The following is an 18188-nucleotide window of genomic DNA, read 5'->3' on the forward strand; positions in this document are numbered from 1 at the left end:
TGTCAATTCTTTAAATTTCTTTGATTATATTAAGCAGAGGGCTGGCAATGTTAATCTATTGCTGGCTATGTAAATATGGACAAGGGAAAAAAATATTTCAAATACACCAAAACTGATCTTTAAACATCTTAATTAGAAACTTTTTTAGGCATACAAACAGCATCAATAATGCATAACTAAGTTGGAAAAAATGTTAGAGTTGTATTTTATTGTAGTTTCAGTGTTTGATGAAATAATGTCAACTTGAAAGACTCTACAATTCATCTGATTGTATGTTTCTTTTCAAATGAAAATCATGTAGCAAAAGCTGTAGGTAGTAAGCTGAAGTTTCATGTAGAATTACTGCAGCAGTGAAGTGATTGCACCTTGAATATTAACATTTGTTACATAAACAGAATCATGTAAGTAATTCTTAATAGCTCTTTCTTTCTTTCTTTCTTTCTTTCTTTCTTTCTTTCTTTCTTTCTTTCTTTTTCTTTCTTTCTTTCTTTCTTTCTTTCTTTCTTTCTTTCTTTCTTTCTTTCTTTCTTTCTTTCTTTCTTTCTTTCTTTCTTTCTTTTTCATTGGAGAGCAAAGTTATTTATAAATGTTTATGCAGACACATCTGTTAATATACCTGCAAAGTTAAAAATTTCTTCTCTTTATGGATATCTTTTAAATCACTTATGGCCAATTTTTTTAACAAATCTAAGGTGTATATTCAAACAGTACTTAACTGTTATATTAAAAAATATTTTCCTATTAAAAATATCCTAACTGTCATTATTAGATACCAAGTAATAGTCTCAAGAGGAACCAGAGAGCTGTATTTAATCAGAGCATTTCATTGTATTGTGGCTGTATTGCTTATTAGTGAGAATGGTTCAGTAAACAAAAACTAATCCACTAGAATTAGAGTTATGAAAGAATTATAAAATATTGGCCTAGGAACTGTAAGTAACCCAGTATTGTCAGGGAAAAACCTGCTCTCTTGGATTTACATCACGTCAGTAACGCTGTTTCTCATAGGGACCTACAGGTTTGATGCATTTACCTCGTGCTGGTAAGGTTTAAATGCTGAAGCTCCCATTCACTGTAACAAAACATTATTTCACTGTATTATGTTTATGTTTTTGCATTACGATTTCATTAACTTCTCTTAGAAATCCACAAATCTCTTTCTTATTGTTTTCATTGTCACCATTACACAATGATGCTTTCATTAACATTTTCAGAAGTGCCTGAAAATGGAATCATTAATGAAATCATAGTTCCAATGGGGGCAGCTCTTGACCTTTTGCTATATTTAAGCTTACATTTTTTCTAAGCCGTATTTTATAGCTTTGATCTATGTGATCCAATAAAATCAAGGCATTCTAAAACTTCCTAATTACAAATGAATGACGGAGTGATGTGGACTGTCAATCTAATGGAATTAAAGAGTTATGAAACAAATGGGACAAGTATCACATTTATATTCTAAAAAAAGACCAAACAAATACATGCTAGTAAAGTAAAGGAAATTCAATTACAGAAGACCAGAAGCTTGCATTATCAACAGTCTAGTGCAATCCCACAAAACAGGAAGGAAAGCAAAAAAGGAAATGTTCTTTTCAACTCTGCTTTATAAGAATATTAGAATATTAGTTATTAGAAAGAAGAATACATTTAAATCTAAATAGGTATTAAAATAATAATAAAATAATTCTTTACATTTAAAGTAAATTTTATATTTTACTTTACCAAAACACTTTATAAACATTATATCAGACAAGTCTAATCATCCTTTAGCTGAAGATAAAGGGAATCACTTTAGTAGGCACTAGATTGAGGCCAATCACTGAAATTTACAGATAGAGATGCTTAACCCTTGGTAAGACAAAGCAGTCATCTAGCAGAAAACAACTAAACAAAATTTATTAGAACAGAACTTCTGGCCTTTCTCCGTGGTAATATACTCAGATGACTACTGACAGCATCAGTTAGCTTGAAGAAGTAACTCTTTGGGGAGCAGAGCCAACAATGGTTGTTTTTCACCACATGGCTGTCCTGCAAGGGCTGTTCATACGCGTCCATCAAGGAATGAGAGTAGGCTCACATTGCTTTCTTTCATTTGTGAGTATTAGTGGGAGCACTGCCTGGCCACTAATTTTCATGAAAGATTTAGGAACTAATAACCAATGTCCTTTGAGGTGTCAATACTATCATCAAATTTAGTTGAAAGCAGCAATTGATACCAAAAGCTAGCAAGTACCTTCTTACATGCAGAGAGAATAAGAAAACCAGGATATAAGTGAAATATTGCACAGCTAACACTCTAGCAGTGGAAAGCTCCTTAAAGCATAAAATAAGGAAGTTTAAACTAAAAAAAAAATAGGGATGTCCATAGAGTATGAATAGCAGATTAAAATCCAGCAAAGTCTTTCTCATCAGACTACTAGGACATACTAAGCCATCAGTTAGTAGTGAAGGTCCTCCTGCAACAGAGGACCATTCTTTTTGAAGCTATGATTATGAGCATACCGAGAATTGCCAGCACCGTGCTGTCCTTCAGGACTTCCATGGAACCTGAGCATACAAAGTAGATCGCTTGCAGGGCATCTCCCTGCCGGAGGAGGTATTCCCCAGGAGCACAGAAGGAGGTTTTGATATGCAGAGACAGAGACCTGAGGCAACCACGGCTGGCACACTCAAAAAGGGAGAGCTGCAAAATCTCCTTGTTCAAGTGCATGGTGATGTCTGAACGCAGCTCGTCTGGGAAGTCTTTTAAAAGCTGTCAGAAAAGAAAAGAAAAGAGAAAAGAAAAGAAAAGAAAAGAAAAGAAAAGAAAAGAAAAGAAAAGAAAAGAAAAGAAAAGAAAAGAAAAGAAAAGAAAAGAAAAGAAAAGAAAAGAAAAGAAAAGAAAAGAAAAGAAAAGAAAAGAAAAGAAAAGAAAAGAAAAGAAAAAAAAGAAAAGAAAAGAAAAGAAAAAAGAAAAGAAAGAAAAGGAAAAGAAAAGAAAAGAAAGAAAAGGTGGCAAAAAAGAGAAAAAAGTAAAATAATTTTCCTCTTTTGCAAATGTTGTACTGATGCAAAGATTTCCCTTTGATTTTTCTTATCCCCTTCATAAGATATATGTGAGCTATGTCTTAATAAAACATTATGCTGATAAACACTGATAAAGTCCAGGAAAAACATTAATAAAAATATGCCTTTATACAAAAACAAGAAAAAAAAGAAATCAACACTTTGTGTAGCAATTCCCCCTAATGCACAATTTAACCTTGTCCAAGTTCTTCTCAGCTGTAAGAACACAGTAGGCTGTTCAGGTATATACCACTGTATACAGTGGCATATACACTGAAAACAGAACAAAAATTAACTTAGATTTTCTTTAAAATGGCTATGCCTATATAAAATTTGTCAGTAAGCTATATTGCTTTTTCTATGGTAAAACCACTGGAAGAAGAATAACTAAAACTGTCTATGTAGTAAACCTCTAAGGTCCTTCTTGGAGGGTTTTTTGGTTTTTTTTTGAGGGGGGGTGCCTTTTTTTTTTTTTTTAAATGATGCAATTTGACCCTGAAGAAGAGTTGGGAAAGGAATGGAGACAAGGTGCATGTTCAGTGGAAGAATCCATGGAAATTAAAAGACCATAAGGTCTTCCTATTTCTCCTTGGTCTTAATTTTAGACAAATTCCCAAGGTAGCCTGGGCAACACTTAATGATATCAGTATACGTTTTACAGAAGATCTGCTGCAGGATGGCAAAATTGAGAGAACCATCCTTCTGCTCAGAGACAGTCTTCTGAGAATGATATGTAACTGCTCAAATAATCAAAAATTTCAGGTGGAGCTTTTAAAAAAATGTTTGATTTCAAGTGTCAGTGATGCAAAGTATACTGCCTGCCTATGGACAGAGGTCTGGACCATGCAAGTTGCAAGCCCACAAATATAGTTTTGTCTGTAGTTTGAGGAGATCTGGCATCTGAGCAATGCAACCAGCCAACATTTGACCAAGTGGGCTTAGACAAGGCAGTTTGTGGATGGAAACCAAATCATGAAATACTGATGGTCTCTCCGGAGTCTGCTGTTGTACAACAGTTGCTTACTTTCAGTGTGACTAAAGGTACAGAAGGTTCAGAAGCCGAAGGAAATCTAGGAAAGCTTTGATGTCTAAGTGGTTTTTGTACCTTTGTAAATCTTACTAGGCTCCTTCCGTTGCTAGGATGCTGTTGAAAATCCCATTCTTTGTGCTGTGCTCACCACAAAAAGCATTTATCAAGAAAAGAATGTTCTCAACTCCAAATCTTTCTGCTTATTTCCACATTATCTTTAGAGGCCACTGAGTTTCATAATGACATATATAACAAGAATTCTGAGGGGAATGGATCATTCAAATAACACTCCAGCAGAGAGAAGTCATTATTTCTCCTGCAGTATAGTAACACATAACCCGGATAAGTCATTTAAAACAAGCAAGCAAAGACACGACCAGAAATCTCTCTTTTGATTTCACTCTCATGTTACATTCTGCAATATTTAAAAAAATAGGAAAATCAATAACATAAAAATTCAGGCCAAACCACTTGTTTACAGGATTGCAAAGAATAAAAGAAAAGCAAGGAGGGAGGAAAGGGCAGTAAAGAATTCCCTCCTTTATAAAACACTCAGAAAGCCCAGCAGATTTTTTGTTAGGTGAAAGGCATAACTGCTCACTGGGGTGTTTCTGCTGGCATCATCCAAAAGGTTTCTGTTGAGTTCTTCTTCAACATTTCAGAATTATGGAGGAGTTTGAATTTTTAATATATTTGATATGATGTTCTAAACCAGATTTTTCAATACCATACCCTCTTCCCAGCTTTATTTTTACTCATGTTCTTTTTTATATGTAACTTCACAAAAACCATAGCATCACAAATGGAAAATTATCCCCATACACACACCTCTCTGACTCTGAGTCAATAGTCCAAACCATCAAACACACACAACCTCCCTCAGTTGGTTACCTCATTGGAATCGATTCCATTGTTGACAGACCATGTGGTCTGGAAATATTCAAGCATCCTTTGCTTTAGCTGCTGTGGCAGGTGATGGACCCGTATAAAGTCCTTCAGATCCTTGGTTCTTGTGTGATAGAGGGACCACCTGGAGTACATCCTTTGAATTATGGCAGTCACATTGCCAAACACCAAGGCATGCATCAGAGCTAGGGGAAGATAAAATTATGTGCAATGTGGAATGATTTGTTGATCATTAAAATGTAAGACAGAAAATAAACAGGATCTTGAGTAATATACATTCATATGATTATTCATTTCCAAATTTTTGTGTCACTAGCAGTCATAGCCACGGGACAGGGTAGAACACATCTGATGCTATCTAGTCAGGGTACCAAGCAAAAGAATACCCAAGCCAAATTGAGTTTATAGTCTAAGAAAAAAGGAAAACAGACAAACACATGAAGGCAGGCATGCTCAGGAAATAATGAGAAACTATGAATCAGTAAGAAAACTAGACTCAAACGGTCAGTTAGCAACTACATAGAATGTCATAGATTTCAGACAACTCATATAAATAAAGCAAATTACTAATGGGGACCACGTGTAGTGGAATGAGATTACAAAGAACATTTAGAGATGTATCATATTCTGGGGAATAAAATATTAAAAGACAGAAAAAAAATATTGTAAAGAAGAAATTCAGGTTAAAAAAAAATATACGTTCAAACTGACAATCCGATCTCTTATGTTGCTTGAGAAGGTGAAATATGGTGTGAAATTGTTTATCAGAAAGTTCTGACATCCTGGAGTTTGTCTGCAATTAGAGACAGGCTTGGGAACAAAAAGACCCGAAGCAAAATTGAAGAAATGGTTACAGATACAGGTTGTCTGGGTTTGTCTGCGTAGAAATGTGCTTGCTGATTATAAGTGGGAAAAATCACTGCTAGATTGTCTGTCATGTGGTATTGATTTGAGGTATATAATATACACATTTACAAATTCTTTATTGAGAAAACTATTAAAGAGCTTGACTATTACTCTTAAGGAACATCTATCTTTCTAGTGCTTGAAAGAAAGCAGACTCCTCAGAGTGACAAAGGAATTGGTTTGTAAACAAGACAAAAAAGATGTTGAACTTGTATTGCAAATTACAGAAGTCCAGTGTGAGTGAGGAGAGACAAGGTGGAACAGGAGGAGGAAAGGATGTGTTTTGGTGGTTAGTAACACTTCTACTTGGTAGAAATAGGCAGAAAATTCTTTATTTTGGAGTGTTGAAAATTTTTACACGCTGAGTAAAACACAAAGGAGCTAGTAACAATACCTTTGATTTTATTGTGAAGGGAGTGCAAAAAAACAGAGAAAGCACTGCAGTGCAATATAGTTTCACAATACAATGTGCATTCTTGTAGAGGTGATCCAATGATACGATTAAATCAATACAAGTCCATTAGTAAAGGAAGACAAATGAAAAGCAGGGCAGTAGGAAAAGGATCCGATATGAATATTAGAAAGAAAAAGTACGCGTAATTGGAAATTTATTTATAGGAAGAATTAGCTGGATCAACTAGGTGTTGTTCCAAATGGTGCAGTGAATTACTCAGTCGTTAATGTCAGAAGCTTGCGCAGCAAAATGTGAGGGACTGGTGTAATGCTATACAGGACACTATGATAGATATATGGCAGCTAGGGCTGAAACGATTCAACCATACATAGCTAAATAAGCTAAAGAGATGGTGTAGCCTCTTTAAGGCCGTGATAATCCATTTAAAAAGGGGGGGAGGGATAAAGCATTAGTTGGTGTATGGATGTATACGTAAAAATCATGTGTTATTGTGAGTGTCCGAACAGGCTGCAAGGTTAGAAGCTGAACAGCGTAGAGATCTCTGTGATGTTATTATAGGAACAAATTTCATCAAGAATTTTATTATTATGGGAGAATCTGTCTGCATATGTACATTGGCAGACAGCTGCTACTGATGATGACAAGCTATTCCTGGCTGTGATAGGCATTAGATTTCTTTATCAAATAATCACAGAACCACCTTACATTCTGTAAGAAATCAGTTAATCCATTCTCTAAAACCAAGCAGGACAAGTGAAAAACTTCTAGGAATCATGTTTCATAAAGTCGTCTTGATTTAAATGGATATTCTAAATGACATTTTTGTTGCTTAGGGAACAGAGGAACACCTCTGAACCCAGAAAGGACTGGAGCTACTAGAATGGGGCTCTGGCCTCGTAAATACAAAACTGCACATTCTTTGCTCAGAGGACAAAGAATACAAGACAGCACATAGTACGGTCATATTCAGGAGGACAGATCTGATTAATATTTTACAGACGCTGGGTATCCTAGGAATTCTGGTTAAATTTTAATAAGTAACTTTTCTTTCCAAATTTAAGAAGAAATATTGTATAGAATAAGATGTTTATCTTCACAATATTACTTGTCTTAAGTTGTAATTTCATATTCATGCAGACTAAAAATTAATACCAAGAGGTAGGTAAAAATCAAATGAGAATATTATAAGTTATTTATCTGTTCAATTAACACTTGATTTTTTTCCTGGCTTCAACTTTCTTCAAGGTTGCAATAAATTCACTTCATTCTTTCAATTTGCAGTGACACACATTAAAGAGGTACAGACAAACTACTGATAAACTAAATCATGGTATCCATTATAACTCAAACTTCATAAACTAACAGCTTGGTCTAAAAACTGTAAAAGACTGACATCAATTTTTTTCTAGACATCACTTTCCACTAGAGAATTCTAAAATTAAATATCAACCAAAACTATACATCAGAAAATGTTTTAAGAAATGAAAATGTGTTATGTCCTAAACTACACAAACTAGTACTTTATTCCTAACAGATTTTTCCGAGGCATGCTCACAAGTTGGGCTGCGTGATGCTAACTCCTTCTTCGAGTTTCCTTGCTCTGCTGTTGTCCTGGTTTCAGCTGAGAGGACTGATTTTTCTTCATAGTAGCTAGTGTGGGGATATGTTTTGGATTTGTGCTGGAGACAGCATTGATAATATAGAGATGTTTTTGTTCTATGGACTTACTGTTGAGCAGTGTTTACACGGGGCCAAGGCCTTTTCTGCTTCTTGCACTGCCCTGCCAGCGGGATGGCTGGGGGTGGACAAGAAGTTGGGAGGAGACACAGACAGGACAGGTGACCCAAACTGACCAAAGGGGTATTCCATACTATATGACGTCATGCTCAGTTTATAAGGAGCTTGGGGGAAGAGAGAGGGGGGGCGGCGGCGTTCAGAGCAATGGCATTTGTCTTCCCAAGTAACCATTACGCATGACGGAGCCCTGCTTTCCTGGAGATGGCTGAACACCTGCCTGCCCATGGGAAGTGGTGAATGAATTCCTTGCTTTGCTTTGCTTGTGCACGCGGCTTTTGCTTTACCTATTAAACTGTCTTTATGTCAACCCACGAGTTTTCTCACTTTAACTCTTCTGATTCTCTTTCCCATCCTGATGGGGGGGAGTGAACGAGCGGCTGCGTGGTACTCAGCTGCCGGCTGGGGTAAAACCACGACAGCTGTTTTTCCCAAATAGTCTAAAATACAATTCTTAAAGTATCTGCAAACTAGCCTGTTCTGCTTTCTTACCTGGATATATTTTGTTCCCTGGGTCCTCCCAGATGTAAAGTCATTCTTCTACCTGCCTGCCTGTGAGTAACTTTGCCTTTCAGTTTTCAGTTCCCTCTTACCACATTCAGTTGACTAGTTCTTCACAATTTAGTCCGTGCACAAGCATATTAGATCTATCAATTATATAAGAAATGAAAAAGAAATTGCTACAACTGGACTAAATAAAAGTATAGGATACTTTTATATTCTACTCTATTAAGTTTGTGAAAGTTCTGTCATATCAAAGTGTATTAAATATTCATCATTGCCTTGCAGAGGATATCTCTTGATTTCTTGACAGAAAAGAAAAATCCTTCCTTCATTCCAACAGATTTTATGTAGTGAAAGCCCCAAAGCAGAGAGACCACATTGTTTTTTAAAACTATAATATTATGCTACCAGCAAAAGCAATTAATGAGCTGCTAGTGGTTTTGAGACATTGTCAAAACCAAAATGACATAATTCTTGGATGATTCATTATACTATTGCTACTCATTTTCACATCTGGGAAAAATTACATTAATTCACTGAGCACTTTTTATACCACTTGATGCTGCAGATATATAGTTTACAGGTCATTCATCGTGTTCCCTGGCTTTCCAATGTCAAGTTGTGAATTTATTTTTGCTCAGGAAAATTTATGCTGCAAAGCTGACAACCAGTGCCTTATTGACTATCTCTGGAGAAATATCTACTAGTATTTCCAGAACAATTAGGCAAGCAGAAAAAAAAGTTAAAATGAGAGGGGGCAGTACTCTAGAGGTGATTTGCTTTTACCCTTCACACTCACTGTGACATCTTTGAGTTGTATGATGCACACACTATGAAATAGCACAGCTAAATTTTTTGAGGGAAGATGAAGGTAAAGAGAGAGCTGCAGGTACTTCCTCCGCTGCCCTGGGCTTACCAAGCTCTGCAGGTCCCACCAGCTCACTGATTTTGCCCAGGTGCCTCAGAAGAAAGAAGGTGACAGTAAATGAGCACATGGCTCTCCCCAACAGTACTGCTAGGTAATTAACATAAATAAAAACACTACTAAGAGCTCCAAATATGACAAAAAACATTGCATTTTGATTCTAATCTGAACCAGTGACGTAGTAAAAAAAATTAATTAAACTGCCTTTTGTTTATGATAGAGTCGCCTACGGCTCACCAAACAGTGCTCCTGGCTCTGTACTGTCTCCGTTGCCTTCTCTCTGGGCTGGTCCTTCAGGTGCGGATACGCAGCAGCTCACAGCCAGATACACCGGTGGGCTGCCCACCTCCCCTCGCCGCCATTCCCAGGGCTGCTGCGGGGACCGAACAGGAGCTGAACGTGCACCTATTACCTGGCTGACTGGAAAAGTGCCTGGCACGTCACCAAAATGCAGGCGCTCCCCTGGCACATGGCTGGGTCACGCGCTGACAATAACGTGTTTGCGTTTTACCAGGTGACGACTGTCTTTTGTCACCATGAGTGATCAAAAGGTTAGAAATATGTCTGCTTAAGAGAGTTTATCTAGTGTAAAACCAACAAAGATATTTCCTTCTTAAAAAAAAAAAAAGGTAGCAAAATTTCAACTCTTACTTTACTCATCCCTACCCTCCCCCAAAATGTTTTACATGATGCTTAGCATTTGTACCTACCCCCAATCAGCATTGTGCAAATGGAGAAAATCTTTTCAGCATCGGTATTGGCTGAAACATTTCCAAACCCAACACTGGTGAGGCTGCTGAGGGTGAAATATAGGGCAGCTATATAGGCACTTCTGATCGATGGGCCTCCTAGTGTATTATTCTCATAGTAAGGAGACTCAATACGTTTTCCTAGCTCATGAAGCCAACCTGAAAAACAAAGCAGAAGAAAAACTATTAAGGAATACTAACACCAGGAAAACTACACATTCTGTAAGACAAAATAATTCTAAAAAATATTTATTTAGAAGACACTGCATTCTTCACACAATTCCAAGAATAAAAAGAATATTAAACTGCAGGAATTTATACAACATGTAAAGGATTGTGTCTCTGGAGTACTTTTTTTTAATGCATGATTATTTATGACAAGAACTGTATTTCTGTATGGAAATCAAGTGATTTTGAATTGCATATTGCAGGTCTAATTAGATAATTCACAAAATCCATTAAGGCACTGAAAAGAAAAAAATCATCACCTAATAATACTGCAGTAAGAATGCAATACTGATTTGATTCTTTCCATTAATTAATGCTTGGAAAGCTTTTTGAGATTCTAAGACTAAATTGTTATAATAATAATTACATATTTAGAGCTTTTTACAGTAGAAAAGAGTAAAACAACTAAACATAACTTACAAACCACAAATAATTTTCAAAAGATGCTTCAGTAAGTATTTTCTAAATTGTTCATTTTTGTTCCTTTTGTTTTAATTGTCCCTTTCATTTTGCTAAATGAGTCTATGTGTGCTAAAGAAAGTCAAATTAGCTACTGCCTCATAGATATTTAAAAAACAACAACAAACCAACAGAAAAACTCCAAAGCAACACAAAGTATGCATTCTTTTTTGGAAAAGGAAAACAAACAACCTGAATGAATTGCATAAACACAATTCTTCACAAAAAGAAAGATGGGGAAAAAAAATGATAAAAATTAATTTGTGTGCACAATTTTGCTGTTAAGCAGTTTTCTTGGGAGAGTGGGAATCTTTCCTGGATATTCAGCCAGAGATGCCAAAAAATACATATTTCTGGCAGGCAGAGTTTTATTTCAGAAAAATTGTTTGGGGGTCCCCCTGTTGTAAGCTGAGAGCTGATGGACTGAATCACCTCCTGAAGCTTATTGTCTCTCCACTTCAGTCAGCATCCATTTCTTCATTTTGGATGAATCCAAGTATGAACTAAGGGGAATCCCCTTGTACAGAATATCTGCAAAAGTAGGGGGCAGATTTAAAGTATGTGTCCCAGCACTTCCAATTAAGTTGGGGAAAAATCTATAAGTTTAACAGCTACAGTAGACTTGTGAGGCGTGGATGCTACCATCCTCAGCTCCGTAATCTCTTGCACTCTCTCCTACAGAAAAAGCTGACCCAGCTACCAGAAGAGCTGGGTAATGACAGCGTAAGGTCTAGCTGTGACCCTGCCAACTCACTCTATACAGGCCAATGAACTTAATCAAAAGTATAAGTGAAAGTGGTCTGCATTGTCATAAGATGGCACTACTGAGTGGGCTGGTTTACCTCACCAACAGATGAGAAAGCACATGAAAATCTCCTTGATTTATGCCTTGATAGAAAGTATTAATCACATGAGGCTATTTTATACTTGTGGCTCCTAATTATTTAATTAGAAAAGCAAAGCTAAAAAAAAAAAAAAAAAAAAAAAAGCCTGAACCAATACCAGTCCTCTCTCTGTGTACTACTGTTTTTCTGAGATTACACAACATTTCCTCAACAATTATATGGATCTTTATATGGCAGATTTCATTCCTACGCTCATGTTAGGGAACGTAATCCCACACATTAAAGAATAAAGAACAAAAACCTAAGAAAACCCCTGGCAGAGAGTAGATAGAGTTAAAAAAAAAATCAATCTAAACCTAATGTAAAGAATTACAATCATAAAGTTCAACATCAGGATTTGAAAGTATTCTAGTCATATGAAGAAGTATAAAACAGAAGCAAATTAAATAAGTTATTTTAAATAACTGGAACTGATGCGTCAATACTGAAATAATGCCTCTTTGGAGAAAATCTCTTTCTGGAAGTCTTCTAAAAGCCACTGGTTCTTGGTCTCTGTATTCCCATTTTTTCTGCCTTTTTTAATCTCAATGAATTTCACATTCATTGTTCCTGGCAGTCATATTGCAGCTGATTGCAAGTTTCTCCACCTCAGATTCAGCTATCAAACAAAAAAAGAATTGAGTTTACCTATGGTAACTTTATATGAAACATTATGAGCCTCACTTTCTGACTAATACATTTTCAATGCTATCCAGAAAAGGTGGATGACTCCATTCTTTCACTGATAGATGTAAAATGGTTTCTCCTTTACAGCACACTTTACGTTCAAGGTTATCAAGCAAAAAACCCAAGCCTACTGAAACGTCACTGTTCCTAAAGGATGCATTACTGCTAGTAAAGGTAAGGTAGAAAAATAAATGCCTACATTGTATCAAACAGCAGAAGTCCCTATAATATTTCTAATTCTACTACCAAAGTACCAAATACAAGAATAGTATTTTAGAGTTGCTAACAAGCACTTCTGGCCAAGACACCAGTACCTGAGATGAGTTTAGAACTCTGTGCCCAGTTCTGTGGCATAACTTGGAGTCAGACAAATGATCTTAATCAGTAAGATGAATGGCTTATCACTGTGCTACAACAAATTTTAGCAAATTGCTAACAATTGCTCAAAAAAAAAGTCCATTATATAAAGAAAAGCTATTAGGTGACTTTCTTTAGATGATAGACCCATGAGATTTGGAAAAGAAAATATATATCTGAAAGTGAAAAACCAATAAATATATTCCTCTGATCTGTAGATAAGGACATGTTTACAGCTTCTCATTTCTATTTTGGCCGTTACAGATGATCCTAATCATGACCTTTTGTAGAAACTATGTAGGATGAAGTTTGAGCCAAACTATATAAAATGCAGCAAGGTCTTCCAGAGCAACTATACTTTTCAGATTTTTGTTGATAGCACTACATTTTTTTTTCCATTTTGGGGTAGAGACAAGGTACAGTTGGATGTATATACTTTCATTAGCCAATTAATATAGTCATGAGATAGCATGACTGGCTGATGCCTTTTACTTTTTTTGGTTTCTGTAGGTAACAGCTCTCAGAAGATTCTCTGGCAAACTTGAGTAGCTATTTCTGCCCTCAGGGAAAAAGAGAGAAATAAATATACCTTGTAGTCAGAGGACGCTTCCTGGAATTTAACATTATGAATCTTGCCTGGTTCTGAATTAGCATTATCTAGACATAGCTCTGTGGCTTTGAAAACATTTAAAGCACCAATTACCATAATTAAGAGGAAGATTTTTCAAAGGGAAAAAGAGCACTTAAGCAATCAAGTCCCATTGGACAAGTCAGTAGGAATTGGATGTCTAGCTCCGTTAGGCTACTTTGAATATTGGTGAAAGAGTCTGTAGTGAGTTTCATGTACCTGTACCTGGGAAGTGCTGAAGCACTAGCAGAAACATAAACAAGCATCCATAAGTGATATACCATTTAAGCAGCCATAGGTGATATACTTTATAATCAGATGCAAAACACATTATCGCATTTACTGGACATCCAGAAACTCGGTCTTCCCTCAGTATGGTGCTTGCACTGCATTGCAAGCAGGCACATCACTCCCTATAATTTGCAGATTCATGCTATACTACTACTTAGATTTTCCTTATATGTCAGACACTTAACAAAATGCTGTCTGGTACTTCATTTCAACAACTTAGAAAATGGTTACATTTTCTAACGTTTTAATTAACTACACCATTTATTCTATAAAATAGACATATATTTTTTCCAGTTAAAAAGTAGACCAAGACTCCCTGGTTTATTTTGGACCACGGTGTGAGGAAGTGCAGAGGAATGGATGAGGAGTATCTCTTAGAGCACCCCTGAATGCCTGAAAGCAGGACTGGTTCCCCAATAGACCAGTGGCAATGATATTAGAAGAGAAAGGGTGGGACAAAGGCACACCTTCTCTCAGCTGTGGTTCCATATCAAATTCAGGGACTTTAAGTATTCCTAGGAGTAATGCTAAGGTAGGAAAGCCTATCTGTTCCCTCATTGTCATCTTTTTGTGTTTAAACAGTATTTGAACCTCATTTAGGGCCAGCAATGTTATGCTAATAATAGAGAAGGAGAATATGTAATGAGTAATGCTGGGGTAAACTAGCGGACACTGTGAAGTGTGGGTTATCTTTAAGGGCTATGTTTGACTACGATGGCAATGGCTTTATTAGATGCCACGTCTTCTTTATACTTCTCTAAAACCTAAAACTGTACCTTATGAAACAGTAGGCAATACAAAACCATCCCAAACCAACAAAACCTACAAATACTGGAGAACAAAAGACAAAAAGTATAAATAATTCACCAAACAGTGAAAAATAATAATTAAAAAAATGTCCTGAACTGCAGCACATACAGCCTTCTGATAAAAATAGATTATAATTTTTAACACAGTAGTCTGTATGTTTTATGCCTAGTAATGTGCATTGCAGTGAAAAGTTTAGGGACATTAAGGAAAAGAAAAAAGTATACAAGAGAAATTAGATTCTTCTTCACTGGAATGAAATTTTTAATGAAAATTACCACGTGCCCTGAGAGCTATGTTAGCCCTCACTGCAGCAGTCCCTACTCACTGCTGACAGCCCCTCATTTCATATCTAGAGTCAGGCAGAACCTGTAGGTTTGCATGGGAAATCACACCACCCCTTCATTACATAGCTCCACACTCAAGTCTGCAAAAAATCCTCTCGTATTTTAATTTTAAATGGGCAAAAACTGTTGCAGAGATCCCACTGATCTCAACGAAGCCAAGATTTTAGCCTGTATCTTTACTCTCTTTCCTTGAAATACTAACCTTTAAAAAATAAACCTTAGGGCAAGATAGTTGCTAAGATAGAACATGTAAGTGAATTCCCTTCTTTTTAGGTAAAAGCACTTGTGATTACAGTCTCTGTGAGATAGATTTTATATGTCCGAATCACTTCCATCAGCTTCCAATGTTGCTTCTTCAGAATGTGCTTCTTCATGTCATAAAGATAATTTGAGGAGGGAACACTAGAACTAATATTGTATTTTAAATATGATAATACCATCATTTAATTAACAGTATAATGAATATATTCTACCTTACCAAACCTTAATTCTCATTCATTAGACATTAAAACATTAGCTTTGCTTTTAAGATTGCTTCCAAAGAATTTTCCACAGTTACTCTCTAGTTGTTTCTGGATGATACAATGCATTCAAAATTCAGAGGTATGTAAGATGACCAAATTGTTTTACTACTTCTAGTGTGCATGACTCTGCATTATTGAATAATCATTGCCTCAATTCTCATGGTGATTACTCATTTAAGGTATCTGAGTTCTTTTCAAGATTCTCAAAGTAATTTTAATCTCTGTCTAGCCAAAATATTTTTGACATCTGCAGTTTTTTCCTGCTAAGACATTTGCATTTTTTTCCCCAAACTATTAATACACTACACAGCACCATTCCTACTACTTAATCCCATGGAACGTTGCTGTTCTCCTTTCATTGTCACAAAACCTGATCATTTGCTTACAGGTTTGATCTATGATCGACTTTTACCTGTCATGTTAGAAGACGCTCCCAGGTACTAGAGCAGACGGTTTAAGGATTAAAGACCCCCAGAGATGACAGGAGCAATCATACTTTTAACCACTGCTTTGGGACAACTGTAAATGTGGCAGACCTTATTGCACCAGGTCACAAATAAAAGACAAACCAGGCTTTTCTTTCACACAGATTAGAAAAATGTACTAAAAATAGAAACCCCCACAGTCCTGAAGGTGTCGTACAGCTGCAGGTCTGAAGAGTGTGAAAATGCAGCTCCATCATGAGTGCTCAAATGGCATAATTGCACAACATTAAAATATATGACAAGATAATAAATAAATGTTGTATGCGTAAGAGGAAACCTGAGGTGCATCTACATGACATGTCAACAAGTACAGGCAAAAAAGGAACAGCTCTGGCCTAGAGGCTATATTTGAAGAGCAGAATTAGCTAACATTCCAAATAAGCAAAAGTTAAGTGGCAGTGCATGAAATTTAGACTAGAAAGACTTCAATATTAGTACAACAGACATAAGCATAATGGCTGCATGACAATGAGAAACTGTTAGCATTAATCTACTCTCCTTGGTCTTTATTTTGCTAGCACACTTTCCTGCAAACAGTGGACATCTAAAATGAGAAAGAAAACAAATATCATAGAATCGTAGGATGATTTGGGTTGGAAGGGACCTCAAAGATCATCCGCTTCCAATCCCCCTGCCATGGGCAGGGACACCCTCCACTAGACCAGCTTACTCAAAGCAACCTGGCGTTGAACGCTTCCAGGGAGGGGACATCCACAGCTTCTCTGGCCAAAGCCACTCAAGACTGCTCACTGTGACCCTGCGATCAGAGCCCAGGCACCAGCCATGCTGCCAGGGGACTGCCATACATGCAGCAAGTATGGGGTCGGTGCTTCAGATCAATGCATGGCAGAGGCATCTACCCTCTGCAGTTCGTATCATCAGCTCTCTCCTTTGTGACACACAAACTGTATATTTTTAAATCTACTTTATGTCTATTTTAATATTTTCCCCCATTTTTCTTTGGGTCATAATCCTTGGTACCATCTGGTGGATTCATTGCACCAGCTTATCCAGACATTGAAGAGTTAATTATGTTAACCTTGTACAAGCAGATTGTACTTAATCTCTGTGCTCAGTGGACTTTTAAGTGCCAACAGAAGTGACGCATGTGTGTATGACCATGATGGAAACTACAGAACATTTTCTACAGATATATATAAAATTTTATATGCTTTTGTTTGATGAATGCCCACATTATAGACAATACAAAATACAAAAAAAAAATCCCTTTAATATGTAATCGAAGAGGAAAAAAATGACCCCTTTTCTATCAAGTACTCTATGTCTCTTTCTGTTAAGTAGAAAAAATCTTTAGAGGGAGGAGGACAAATTTTATAAGATTTCATGCTTCAAATCTGAGATGTTCATCTCTAAAGCCTAAGGTATAAAACAAAATAAAACCTTCATTCATGTAAGTGCTATATGTACCATTCACATCTCCATGTGAAATCATTAACATCATATTTTGGGGAGCTTGCAAACAATGGTAATGACAAGAAATGTAATATTTTAAAATTAAAAGAAACATAGTTGAGAGTTTCAAAACCATACCAGTCTCAGAAACAAAGCTTGAATGGCAGAGCTCAGAGGGTTGTGATAAGTGGTGCAGAGTCTAGTTGGAGGCCTGTAGCTAGTGGTGTGCCCCAGGGGTCAGTACTGGGTCCAATCTTGTTCAATGTATTAATGACCTGGACGAGGGGACAGAGTGTACCCTCAGCAAGTTTGCTGATGATACAAAAGTATGAGGAGTGGCCGATACACCAGAAGGCTGCGCTGCCATTCAGCGAGGCCTGGACAGGCTGGAGAGTGGGGCAGAGAGGAACCTAATGAAATTCGACAAGGGCAAGTGTAGGGTCCTGCACCTGGGGAGGAATAACCCCAAGCACCAGTACAGGCTAGGGGCTGACCTGCTGGGAAGCAGCTCTGCGGAGAAGGACCTGGGAGTCCTGGTTGACAAGTTATCCATGAGCCAGCAGTGTGCCCTCGTGGCCAAGAAGGCCAATGGTGTCCTGGGGTGCAGTAAGAGCATGGCCAGCAGGTTGAGGGAGGTTATCCTTCCCCTCTACTCTGCCCTGGTGAGGCCACATATGGAGTTCTGTGTCCAGTTCTGGGCTCCTCTGTTCAAGAAAGACAGGACTACTGGAAAGAGTCCAGCAGAGCGCTACAAAGATGATTAGGGGATGGAAATATGTCTCATATGAGGAAAGGCTGAGAGAG

The 18188-nt window shown here is 37.0% G+C and overlaps 1 protein-coding gene across 1 annotated transcript in view; it reads right to left on the reverse strand.

The window, feature by feature from the left end:
• The window catches only part of KCNH8 (potassium voltage-gated channel subfamily H member 8), a 197443-nt gene that overhangs the window by 37870 nt on the left and 141385 nt on the right, over nucleotides 1-18188 (reverse strand). The window contains exons 8-10 of the mRNA XM_075747138.1: nucleotides 10236-10433; nucleotides 4967-5166; nucleotides 2503-2752 (exon numbers count right to left, since the gene is read on the reverse strand). Coding sequence (XP_075603253.1) covers nucleotides 2503-2752; nucleotides 4967-5166; nucleotides 10236-10433 — 648 coding nt within the window. The remainder of the gene's footprint in view (nucleotides 1-2502; nucleotides 2753-4966; nucleotides 5167-10235; nucleotides 10434-18188) is intronic.

The sequence above is a fragment of the Balearica regulorum genome, chromosome 2 (assembly GCF_011004875.1).
Source record: "Balearica regulorum gibbericeps isolate bBalReg1 chromosome 2, bBalReg1.pri, whole genome shotgun sequence".
Classification (NCBI taxonomy): Eukaryota; Metazoa; Chordata; class Aves; order Gruiformes; family Gruidae; genus Balearica; species Balearica regulorum.